The sequence below is a fragment of the Sinohyriopsis cumingii genome, chromosome 15, assembly GCF_028554795.1.
Source record: "Sinohyriopsis cumingii isolate HCF-2022 chromosome 15, ASM2855479v2, whole genome shotgun sequence".
NCBI classification, from domain to species: Eukaryota; Metazoa; Mollusca; class Bivalvia; order Unionida; family Unionidae; genus Sinohyriopsis; species Sinohyriopsis cumingii.
In genome coordinates, this window is record NC_142975.1 from 43299639 (window position 1) to 43312582 (window position 12944).

General features: G+C 34.4%; 1 protein-coding gene across 13 annotated transcripts in view; it reads right to left on the reverse strand.

The window, feature by feature from the left end:
• The window catches only part of LOC149781703 (basement membrane-specific heparan sulfate proteoglycan core protein-like), a 438170-nt gene that overhangs the window by 199673 nt on the left and 225553 nt on the right, over window positions 1-12944 (reverse strand). For all 13 annotated transcript variants that reach the window (XM_089935800.1, XM_089935795.1, XM_089935799.1 and 10 more), the window contains 4 exons: window positions 7236-7360; window positions 5684-5857; window positions 2644-2739; window positions 962-1045 (listed from right to left, as the gene is read on the reverse strand). In XM_089935800.1, coding sequence (XP_089791926.1) covers window positions 962-1045; window positions 2644-2739; window positions 5684-5857; window positions 7236-7360 — 479 coding nt within the window. The remainder of the gene's footprint in view (window positions 1-961; window positions 1046-2643; window positions 2740-5683; window positions 5858-7235; window positions 7361-12944) is intronic.

The following is a 12944-nucleotide window of genomic DNA, read 5'->3' on the forward strand; positions in this document are numbered from 1 at the left end:
CATCATCCTAAGATGACATAATGCTTACTCATAAGATAAAACATAATTTGTGCAGCAATGGTTGAAAACAATGGCTACGTTTTCAAAAAGAACTTAAGTCAAGTGAAGAATGTGACAGTGAAGATGCCTTTATGTCTTGCCATATATGTAGAGGCTTAAAAAAAAACCTCCATGACCAAAATGTGCAAAAAACAATAACTCTCAGAACAGTACAGTGGCAACGCATGTTGGGTTGCCAGAACACAAACTGCTGATTGAAGGTCCACAACACCAGATTTGAATGCATGTTTACAAAAACATTCTTCCAAGCAAGACATTTAAGTGAAAGTACTACTTAAGTGTGCACATTGGCTGAGTGTAGAAAACATCCCTTTTTTAAATACAAATCTCTTGTTAATTTAATGCACGACTTAACAGCTGTAGAAATTGATGCCATTGGTATTTTGAAGAATTCTCCCAATCAGTATGGCTCGGCTACTACCTGTTCTGAGTTACTGGAAAGCCAATCAAACATTGTTGAGAATAGTCTTATACATGACCTGCAAAATTCGTCATTTGTGACAGCAATGGCAGATGAAAGCACTGACATAGCCAACAATAAATGTTTTGTCATATATGCTCAAATTATTTCTGATGACATGAAACCATTTAAACAAATATTGAATGTTCAGATGCTACTGGCAAGGAAATTGCCTTATTGGCTTTAGTCACATTATATATTTTTGTTGTCTATTTAAATAATATAATTATTTTTTAAAAACTACTGAAAACTGATCATTGGCTTGAATAAGACTCGTAAGTTTGGATTCTGATTCACTGTTTTTTGCCTTGATGAGTCAAATTATTTACATGAAGCCGTTTGTAGATAAAACACTGCATTGGTACTTTGTTCATGAAATCTTGATTTCATTGTGTGGTTCTTACAATAATTTTGCTAATCAAGAAAGGTACTTCAACTTACTGGTGTGAGTGGAACAGAAATGGATGTTGCAATGCCAGGTGATGGTACCGTTCTTCCTCTGTAGTACAGTGTTATTCCATTGCCCTGCAATTTCAAATGGCAGCATACCCTTTAATCTCCAGCAAAGCATATAGGTTTGTGATTTTAATATGTATTATCCTAAATGTGTTCTTTTTCAAGAGAGTTAATGGAATCCATCAAGTGTATTGGTGTGAGACTGGGACAAAATTATCTTTGGGTAAAAATCTGAGGGTAGTAGGAAGGCTTTGCAAAGTCCTGCCCACAAATTTAGATTAAAGGGGTGGGATTTCTCTATCTAACATCTAGGTACTTGATGGATTATCTTTCTCATTTCTCACCAGGAAATAGCATTGAGAAAAAAAGACTATAGATCATAAATAAGGATATAGTTTCTGAAACAGAGAATTTTTTTTGCAAATTTGTAGACCATTAGGAACAGCAAGACAAATTTAGTTTCAAATTTGAATGCAAAAATAAGAATTTGTTGTAATCAAGAATGACTGTTTATAGGCCACCAAAATTTGTCCTATCAGTGTCAAACTGTTATAAAAAATAGCTGTGACGTTCTTGATATCATAATAACAATGGCATAATTTATAATGACACTGAGTGCACTCATATGGAACAATCATAATCCACATGTCTTTCTAACAATGGTAAACTGTGTTCCATATGTATGGGAATGAGAAAGTAATCTCTATTTAAGATAAGAAGTGTGTGTGTGTGTGTGTGTGTGTGTGTGTGTGTGTGTGTGTGTGTGATTTGGATTTTTAATGAAGCTTTAACAATTTTTCAGCCAAATCACTATGATGTCTGCAGTGTGGCAGTTTTTAATTATGTCTGGCACTGGGGCATCATGCTGCAGACATGTAGCATGATGTCCCGCCCAGTCACATTATCCTGACACCAGGCCGACCAGTTCTAACACTAACCTCTTAATGCTGAGCACCAAGCGAGGCTGCTTTTGGTACCATTTTTATAAGTCTTTGGTATGACTTGGCCATGGATCGAACCCACGACCTCCCCCATCTGAGGTGGATGCTCTAACCACTAGGCCACCGAAGCGGTAAGAAAAGTATGAATAGTGCTCTTATTTCGATATGAGATAACTATGAATAGCACCTATTTCAATATGTGACATGTCACACTCTTAATTCAATGAGATAAGTATGAATAACATCTATTTCAATATGTGACATGTCACACTCTTAATTCAATAAGTATGAATAACATCTATTTCAATATGTGACATGTCACACTCTTAATTCAATTTGAGATAAGTATGAATAACATCTATTTCAATATGTGACATGTAAAACTCTTAATTCAATATGAGATAAGTATGAATAACATCTATTGCAATAAGTGACATGTAAAACTCTTAATTCAATATGAGATAAGTATGAATAGCATCTATTTCAATAAGTGACATGTCTAACTTTCCAATGAATTCATGACATGCAATTATTCATATATCTCTGTATTTCTATTCATTTTAATTTTAGCCCAAAATGCTTCAATTTAACTCTTAAAAGCTAACCTGACACAGTTAAATATCTGAAATGTTTGTTCTACTATTAAGCTTTCTTTCATCTAGGTGCTTAAATTTCACTTGTGCATGCTTGTCATTAGCTCCAAAAAAGAAATATAGTGGAACTCACCATTAAAATAACATCTGGCTGTCCCAGTATAAAGGAAGGTCTTCCATCTACTTCAAAGTAGATGGTGTACTTCAGCTCTCCTCCATAGCTTGTTAGCTAAAAAATATAAAAAGATACCGTAAGTTAAGGGTTAGGGTTAGAAAACCATAGATAAGTACTGCATACATATACTTACATTTAGAGCATGAAACATACACACCTAAAACTACAAGCATGTATCTGTCACACTGCTGAATAAAACTGCTCAAATTTCATTTGCTCGTCAGATGTTAATATGATGCCTTACATCCCAAGTCTGGTGCTATAGATGGTTACTTTTGATGACATAAAATTTTGACAACAAATAATTGGTTCCTAATTTCTCAGTTTATATTGTAATAGTTGCTGATAAAAGAAGGTTTTCACTTTAGTAGTGATAACTAGTGGTACAGTGGTACAGTACTACATCCATGATAAATTTATCAAAAAGTAGAGGTAAGATTCATTATCAGAACAAAGACCTTCTTAGTAAATGGTTGTCAACATTATTTGACTATCAAGCACGGACTTATCATTGGATAAATATATTTTCTCCTCCAACAATAAATGTCTTTTTGCCATATGCTGAATTCTTATTGATAACTAACAATAAAGAATATCAACAGAAAAAAAACACAACTAAAGATGTTAAAATTCTGTAAAATACATTTTTAAAAATAAGTTAAAAAAAATAAAAGACAGCCAAAGCATTCTCATTCAATCAAAATGCTGACTGTTCCATTGCAGTTTAATTTTCAAGTTTCACAGAACGAGAAATGTTTGGCCATGTAAATTTAAGCTGAGAATAAATTTTGATGAGATTAATTTTTGATATCTTAATCCATAACTGCTAAATAACCTTTAAAAAAAAATAATAACAAAATCCACTACTACAATAACAGGCTATACAGAATATACAACTGGATGCACATGATGTGAAGTGTGTTATATATATATATATATATATATATATATATATATATATATATATATATATATATATATATATATATATATATATATATATATATATATATATATATATTTTCTGATCTACAAGTTCTTGCCCCGAAAAAACAATATCAAGCAGAGAATTATCCTGTGTAAGAAACAGATATAATTCATGAAATTTTCACTAATAAGGCATGACTGTGTGCATTACATAATGAACAGAGATTACCAAATCTGTTCAGATACGCATATTTTTTAAACATGTGCCGCCCCCCCCCTTCTACAGACTCAAAAGTTGAAGTCCAGAAAGTTAAAAAAAAAATTAAAACAAACTGAATAGTTTATAAAAAGGCATGATATCAGCTGAGATTATGTGACTCTTATATCCCTTACATAACAACAGCAATTTGTTGGGTGCTCTGTTCATTGTCCTTTTTATCTGATATAATTGCACATAAGACATCATGTCATCTGCTGTTTTTCTGCCACATTAACCCTTTACCTCATGAAGCATAGTTACAAAGTGCAGCATGCTATAAATAGAACACCTGTTACCTATTCAACTCCATACACATAGGCCTGCCTGTTAACTGTTAAGCAATGTAGTGTATGTTACGTTTAACAGCAATTTTAACCATTTTACATTTTTGGTACACTTCTATTATGTGTGGAAAAAATTAAGAGTAAAGTCTGATTGTTATAGCTGTGTAATTATTTTTCACAGAAGATTTTTTGTGTGCTTTAAAATCTTGAGAGATCTCGTTCACAGTCATGTTAGTGAGGCCGTGTGACCAACCGTAGCTGCCATTTCTCATATTCAAAATTTACAAGTTTTTCGTCTGTGTCTACATCACTAAGTCATCTGAATTTGATAATTTATAAAAGCTAATTGCTGCCTACATCAATATCAGAGCCTTTACCTAAGTTATTGAATCATTCTAATTGTGAAAACTTCGTAAGGACACAGCCGCGACCACCATTTTGGAGAGTGGAGATTATGACCCAGTTGCTTTAAATAGCAGATATCAACCTGTGCATAAACAGTGACCATGTGATCTGATGCAATTGTCATTCGCAGAATTGAATGTAGTATCTAATATAAGGTTTCCCCCGAAGGTGTCGCTATGAAAACCAGTTCAAAATGGCTGATGTTTACAGCAGGTATCAAAAGAAGCTTCCATGCGAATGGAGTAGAGGCGTCAAAAGACGATTGCATGAGGTAAAGGGTTAAATTCCAAACTTACATTATCAACTGTGTTTTAGCCACAAGTTTTCACTGAAGAATTCAGTTTAAATGAAACTGCAAAGTCCTTTTTTTAAGATCCAAATACTTTCTATTCTAATGCATTCATTTTTACAGTGATGTGCCATTTGTCTAATATCCACAATTCTGATCTGGGATTACAAGATTTTCAGCAATCCACAAAGTGCACTTTTGGGGGATATATTCTGCAGGATTTGTGGGCATAAACTCTGCAATGTCCCATACCTGCCTACATAGTATGACCTCCCAGCTGGGATTTCTTTATCCAACATCAAAACCTATACTAATGCTTCAATATTTACCATGTCTAAACAGGTAGTTTACTGTAACCAAAATGATGCCATTCAATTGAAAGACATAAACTCAACTCTTCCCTCTATAGGACTGCTAGTGTTACTGAACAACTGAGACCTATGATACTGTGCATGCTGAACCTCACCTGCTTAATTTGTTTTATGTCTTTAACTCTTTGTGTAAAGATATATACTGTAACTGAAAGAACATTTTTATCAGAATGATGAGCAAATCAAATCAGTATGGAATCAATTTGTTTCCTAGCTTATGTGAAAATAAAATATATACTTTAAGAATTAACAGAAAAATCCTAATAAACAGTCCATAATTAAGCAAAGATATAGAAAGCTATTATTTAATTGGAAAGGGTATTTCATATATCAATGACAGCCACATGCATGTTCATTCACATGTTTAATAAGTAAATGTTTACAGGCAGTAAACTTAGTTAAGCAATTTACATGTGCAAACATTCCAGCCATAACATTAATTATGATAGACTATTATTCCTACCCTTTCTCCAAGAAACTCTCTAGGCAATGACCAGTAGTAATCGGCAACTGGGAGTACTTTAAAAACATCCTGAACCTGGTACTCTCGAGTACTGGGTAGAAATTCAATGTAAGCCTGCTCCACTGCATCTGCAGTATTCCTGTCCACAAGCTGCATGGGGCTCACAAGGCTAATCTGAAACAATAATTATACCATATTTATTTATCTAATGAAGTCAGAAGTCACCCTCACATAAATTATTATCCATCTTTGAAGACAATAAAGTAAGCAGCTGAACAGAAATGTAACTTCTATTATCTATTTATTTACTTATTTGCTAAGCTTGAGCATAACAAACTCTCTAAATTAATGAGTTCTAGATAAACAGCATACCTGTGTATTTTACAAAAAAAATTGAATACAAATGCATGAAGGGATTTGTATGTTTTCAAATTACACAAAACAATTAAATTTTAAGAATTTAATTCAACCATCAGCACAGTATTAATATATACTTATTAATATACTCTGCTAGTGGAACAGGTTCTGTATGTTCATTCACACTTGAAATGATAGTACTTGAAACCATCAAGACACTCACTCAAACTGAGGGATGTAACTGAACATTTAACATGAATTAGTCTTGCTCAAAAAGCCATCTGATGTATTTTCAATGGCAAGAATAATGTCATGATAAATAATACTCAATCTTGTATGACAAGTTTGTTTTGCAGCATCCAGAAAATGTCCATCAAATCTTTAAAATGCAATTAGTTCCAAAATCCGAAAGCAAAATGCCTAATCAATGAAGTTCTTATCAACTGCACTCTTAATTAAACTTTATTATGGCTGGAGGTCCAACTAATTGTTGTATCTAAAAAATGTTTATCATGAATATTTTTTTTCTTTAAGAAAAGAGAGAAAAAAATGCTGCACTGCAAAATGCATTCCAGTGCAGAAATATTTCTTTGATTTTATTTATATTTATTTTGTAACATTATTTATATTATTATTATTATTATTATTATTATTATTATTATTGCCATTGTTGTTCTTCAATACCTGTTTTCTGCTGATTCATTGTCCCATAGAATACATATATTAATATCCTATAAGTGCACTGATCAGTGCCTAAGGAAAAAATGTTGCTTTTTGTGAATAAAAAAAACATCTGAGCTAGCAGAAAAAACAATATTGTGTTTGTAGACTAAAACAAAAGAAACTGTTCTTTATGTAGTCTTGGAAACAAACACAAATAATTGACTTTTTACACTACAGCAGTAGCAGCAGCAGTTACAACAACATCTACATAATCTGTCACTACCACACCATCTATTATTATTATAATTATTATTATTATTATTTTTATTATTATTATAATAAAACTGCTTTGGAATTATAAACAAACTTTATCAAGTTCCACTAATGGTCATTAACCTCTTCCTATTCCATCCAGAGGGAGAAGTGACGTCTCCCTGATGTGGGCTCCAAGGTGGTTTTTGAGTGTGTTCATGTGTTGTATTTATTTTAGTTTTTTCTAAGCTTTTGTTTTATTAAGAATTGGAAAACTTACCCTTGAAATTGACAGGTCACTGCTGAAGCATTTGACTGTATGGCCAAAACAGAAGCATCTCAAACACTGATCTGCTGATGTGGCTCCTGTGTTGAAAAATGGTTCACTGCATGGTCCCTTTGTACCTGTAGTGCATAACAAGGCATCATCATGATTAAAACGAGCCTTCTCTTATGGATAGTATTGTATGGATTGAAATTCAGGAGCTTGAAAGAAGACTCCTAAAACAGCAAAAGTCTTTGAATCTTCCTATGTTCAATAACATAAAAAGATTGCAAACAAATGACTTCGTCTTCGGAAATACTTCTATGTGATAGATTAAACCCAAGCATATGGTACTGAACATTTACCACATTTTCCCCAAGCCTAGTGACAAGTCCTACCCAAATGTTACAAAATATGGTACTATATTTTATCACAAAAATATGTTGCAATAATAAACCCACCCAAGCTGACTCCCTCTTTCAAATAATTTACAAGGTATATGCGATAAAGAAGTCCAACTGCATTTAGACCCAAACAAAATAAAGGGACTTTTCAGCAGCAATTGGAAAACATAACAGTTCATTCATTTGGTAAAACACTGCTTCAAAAAACATATTTCTGAAGCTATGTACACACTTATAAAACAAAAAATAATCTGTCATGACTTTGAAACCTGGGGATGCTGGAGTCCCAATAACATCTTGACAAAAGACTTGTGCTCTTGACGATGTCTAAATAAAACTTGTACATACAGGTTAATATCATCATATCTGCTGGTACTAAATTTATACACTGATTAAAGTCATAATCAATGCAGGGAAACACTCAAATTTTTTCCACTTCACCTACCACAATTTCAGATGTTAATAACAAATGTCTGTACAACACAAACATGCAAATTGATGCTGGCATTGCATTGTATATTTCTGTCACAATATGGCATCATATCATATGTTTTTTGCACCTTTAAATCTTTTATCACCTGTTTCCGCTTTTCTGGCATTTTCCAGAAAATGTATCAGCCATTTCAAATTTTAATCTTACCTACCTTAAATACTCTTCCTAAAGAATGTATCTGCCCATGAAATTTCTGATTTATTATTATAACCATTGTTATTTTTATTTTGTTACAATAATCTGACTGGTTCTTCTTCCTCTTAAATATTCTTCCTAAAGAATATATCTGCCCATGAAAATTTCTGATTTATTATTAACTATTGTTAATTTTATTTTGTTACAATTATCTGACTGGTTCTTTCTTTTGTTAGAAAAATATCAGGAATCAACTGATTACAGACAGCAACTTAAGTCAACTTAAAGAAAAAATAAGGTCAGAAAATTTCCTTGGAAAATTCATTCAACATGACCATTATTTATTGAAATTTTTCCATTCATTGATATATTCTATACCAGCCTTGTTATCAAAACCTAAGATCCTAAATTTAATGACTATCACTAGGACGAATGTGCATTTCTTTCATGTATCAGCTGAATGATGGCTCATCAACAAATAAAGATACAATTATATTCTATATGACAATACAAAATTTTCCTTGTGTATCATGTCTTTGCTAAAACTAGTGCCTACTAAACTTACCTTGCAAAGAACTGTAAACAAATCCTCCAGTATGATGGTTCACCTGTCTGCTGGAATGCAAGTCTGAATAAATTCTATTATAACCTACCGCAACATCAACACCATATTTATCACTGTCAGGAGGGGTTCTAAAATTTTGAAAAGTGTTATCACTGTTATCAGGAGCTCTGACAATGCTAAAAGTATTATCCATCACATTAGGTGCTTTTAAAATACTGAACTCACTGGCACTGAGAAAAGGAGTGTCAGCTTGCAAATATTCATCTATGTCAATATCACCACGTCTTGCAGTAGAAATTTCAATATCTGATCCATTTATCTCATTCTCAGAAGTTCCTGTGCCATTATTTATACCATTTCCAGCTTCAACCTGACTTGCATTTAGCCAGCTGATTTGGATATCCATTTTCCCATCCATACTGGAGTTTCCCAAAGGAAGAGCAATTCCTACTTCTTTCTCTTTCTTTCCACCTGGCCTAATTGATGTTGCCAAGGTTGCTGTTTCTATCCAGTCCACCAATACAGGTTTTCTACTGCCTCTCCTCTCTGTGTATTTTCCATACCTATTACAGTGAACAACCAGCTGTCCATTTTCTGTCACAAGTTCCAAGACTCCAGAACATGTCTGTCCCAAGGCTATTTCAATTGCTTGACCTCTTCCTCCTTCTCTTTCTTTTTCTTCTGGACCATTAATCTCAAAAACATTTTCTGTAATATCTAATTCTCCAAATCTCACACCACGAATAACCTCTACATCATCATCTAACCTTTGTTTCTGACCACTCAGATTAATAAAAATCACATCCTTGTGCAGGTTAGTGGCAAAGCTTTGCTTCCTTATTTCAATGTTTGTCATTGTAGATCCAAGATAATAAACAACCACCTCTCTATTGTCCCCTGTGCAGGAAAAGCTAATACTACCATTGACATAGTGAGCATTATAGAGTCCTGCACATCTATTTGGAAACTGTACTTCTATAGTTTGGTTTTGTTGATTTATAATGGCATTCTGGGCACCACTTAATGAAATTAATTTTGTAACTACTCCCCATGAAGAATCTGCATCAGTTTTATTCTGATGTATTGTATTCATAATGCCTCCAAGGCTGATATAATCCACTAGCGGCTCATAATGACCTGTTGTATTTCTGTTATCCTTCTTTTGACCTACTAGGCCAATTTTCACCACATCTTTCTCTATTATGCATGTGATGATGATCTTCCCAGCTTCTTCTGTACTCCTCAGTTGTCCCTCACAGAATCGGTCAAATCCAAGTTCAATCACCCCTCTAGAAATGTTAGCAAAGTCACTGGATTGTCCAAACTCAAAATATATTTCCTTCTTTGCCTCTGATCCAGGGCCAACAATTCCAATGATCTCAATTCTGTTTTTCTTGACCTCCAATTGTTTGAGACCTCCAAGATAAATATGTACAGAATCTTTATTGTGTTCTGGAAGAACTGGTCCTCCTTCTATAAGCCCCACTCTTCGCACCTCTACCTGGGACCCAACAGAGCCCTTGTACACAACTACAACTGCCTCTTGATTACTAAGACATTTAATATCTATCGAATTCCCCACAGCAATAATTTTAAAATTTCCTTTACATCTTTCTGTAAATCCTATTTCCACCACATCATTTGCATTGCTTATTTTCACATCTGCAGGTGGACTTATCTCAAAATAAATTTCTTCTCTAATATTCTTTGGATTATGTGCTGATTCCCCAACAATTATTTGACCTTTTTCTTCTACAACAGTTGGACTGTGTCCAAAAACTTGGACACTTTCTTTTAGTTCTATATCTTCTTGAGAGGACTTTCCTTCAAACAATATTTTGGAAGTTTGATTAGTTCCTAATTGGCCTCCAAGCAATATATTGCTCTCAGTTTTAATACACTGGACCACAAGTACTCCATCCTCTTCCTCTACCAACTCAATATGCCCTCTACACTGCCTTCCAAGTCCTATCTCCACAACCTGTCTCTCATTTTCTTGAATCTTTCTTGCTCTATCTCCACCATACTCAAGAATCCTCTTTGTCGTCTTTTCTCCTTTTTGTGTGCCATGCAATACTTCTCTAAATAAGATCTCAGTCTTTGAACTTGCAGGAAGGCTTCCTAAGAAGACATGTACAACATCCTGTTTCTCAGTGAAAGCCTTTCCCTCTATTTTCACAGTCTTCTGGGTAAGTTCAACGTAAGTGGCACTGTTTCCAATATATTCTATTTCAACTCTTCGATGTGGAACATTACACAAGAAACTCAACTTCCCACTTTCATGTTCAATCTGTAGATTCTGTAGACATGCATCAGTAGACCCAACTTCAACAATCTGTCTTGACTGGTTAACCATTATCAGTGTAAAACCTTTGATTTTCAAAATATTTTCAACATCAGATCTTGAACCAGATTTTCCAGTAATTTCAAATATCTCTTTGTGTTTAATCTTTGGTTCAGATGGTTTTCCTTCAAAGGTTATATCTAACTTAGCATTATGCTTGCTATCTGGGCCACTAATAACAATATTTCCCTCAGCATGAACACACTGCACTACTTGCATTCCATCTTCTGAAACCACCTCAATTTCACCATAGCATGGTCTTGAAAGACCAATTTCAACAATTTGTCTCTCATCATGATGAATTCTTCTTTGCCCAACTCCACCAAATTCAAGTACTTTTTTAACTGCCTTTTCTCCTTTGTAGGCACTAACTAAGATTGCTCTGAAAATATTCTGTGTCATTTCCACTGCTGGAAGACCTCCAAGAAAAATCTGCACCACATCTTGTTTTCTTAAAGTTGTAGCTGAGCCTCCAATCTTTACAGTTCGTTTAGTGAGTTCAACATCAGTAGCAATGTCTCCAATATAGTCCATCACAAATTTTTGTCTAGGAATGTCACACTCACAGCTGATTTGTCCACCTTCATATGCAACCTGTATATTCTGCTGACAGAGAACACCTGCTCCAAGTTCTACAAATTGCACAGATTTGTTGACCAAAATCTCTGTGAAACCCCCAATCCTGACAATCTTTTCTATACTATCTGACTTCAAAGATGATTTTCCAGCAACTCTGAATGTTTCTTTGTGTAGATTTCTTGGTTCTGGGAGTTTTCCTTCAATGATTATCTCGGACATAGATAAATGTGTGTTGGGTTGGCCCCCGATTATTACATTTTTCTCCAGCTTGTTGCACTGAACCACTGTCTTATCACTCTCTTCAACCAATTCAATTTCTCCATCACACTGTCTCCCAAGACCAATCTCAATAATCTGTATTTCACTTTGCTGTATTCTTCTAGGTCCAGATCCACCAAACATGAGAACCTTTCTCATAGCCATTTCTCCTTTGTTTACACCATACAATATATCCGTGCATATATTCTCAGTCTTTGCTGCTGCTAGAGGACCTCCTATAAAAATCTGAACTATATCTTGTCTCATTAGAGTTGAAGGAGAGTCTTCAATCTTCACTGATCGTTTAGTGAACTGAACATCAGTGGCACTGTCTCCAATGTATTCAACCACTATTTGCTGTCTGGGTATGTCACATTCACAGATGATCCAACCACCTTCATATAGAACTTTAAGATTCTCTTGACAAACAGCACCTGACCTAACTTCAACAAGTTGCAAAGACTTGTTGGCCATTATCTGCAAAGAACCACCAATCCTAATGAGTCTCTCTACATTGTCTGACTTCAGATTAGACCTTCCAGCTATTTCAAAAACATTGTGTTCATTCTCTGACTCTGACCTTCCTTCAAAGATAATCTCTGATTTTGCTGCATTTGTGATGGGTTGGCCATCAAATGCAACAATTTCATACACTTCTTTTGATTCCTTCCTTGACTCCAGTGGTTGTCCTTCAAAGCTTATCCCTGATGTAGGTGAATGTTTGCTAGGTTGTCCTCCAGTTGTAACATTCTGCTCTGCACTAACACACTGAACCAACTTCATAGTACCTTCTTCAACCAGCTCAACTGTTCCAAGGCACTGCCTTCCAAGACCAATTTCAACAATTTGTCTTTCATTAAACTGAACTGCTTTTTTTCCAACTCCTCCAAACTCAAGAATTCTCTTGCTTGTCTTATCTCCAAAGCGTACACCAGGCAATATTTCC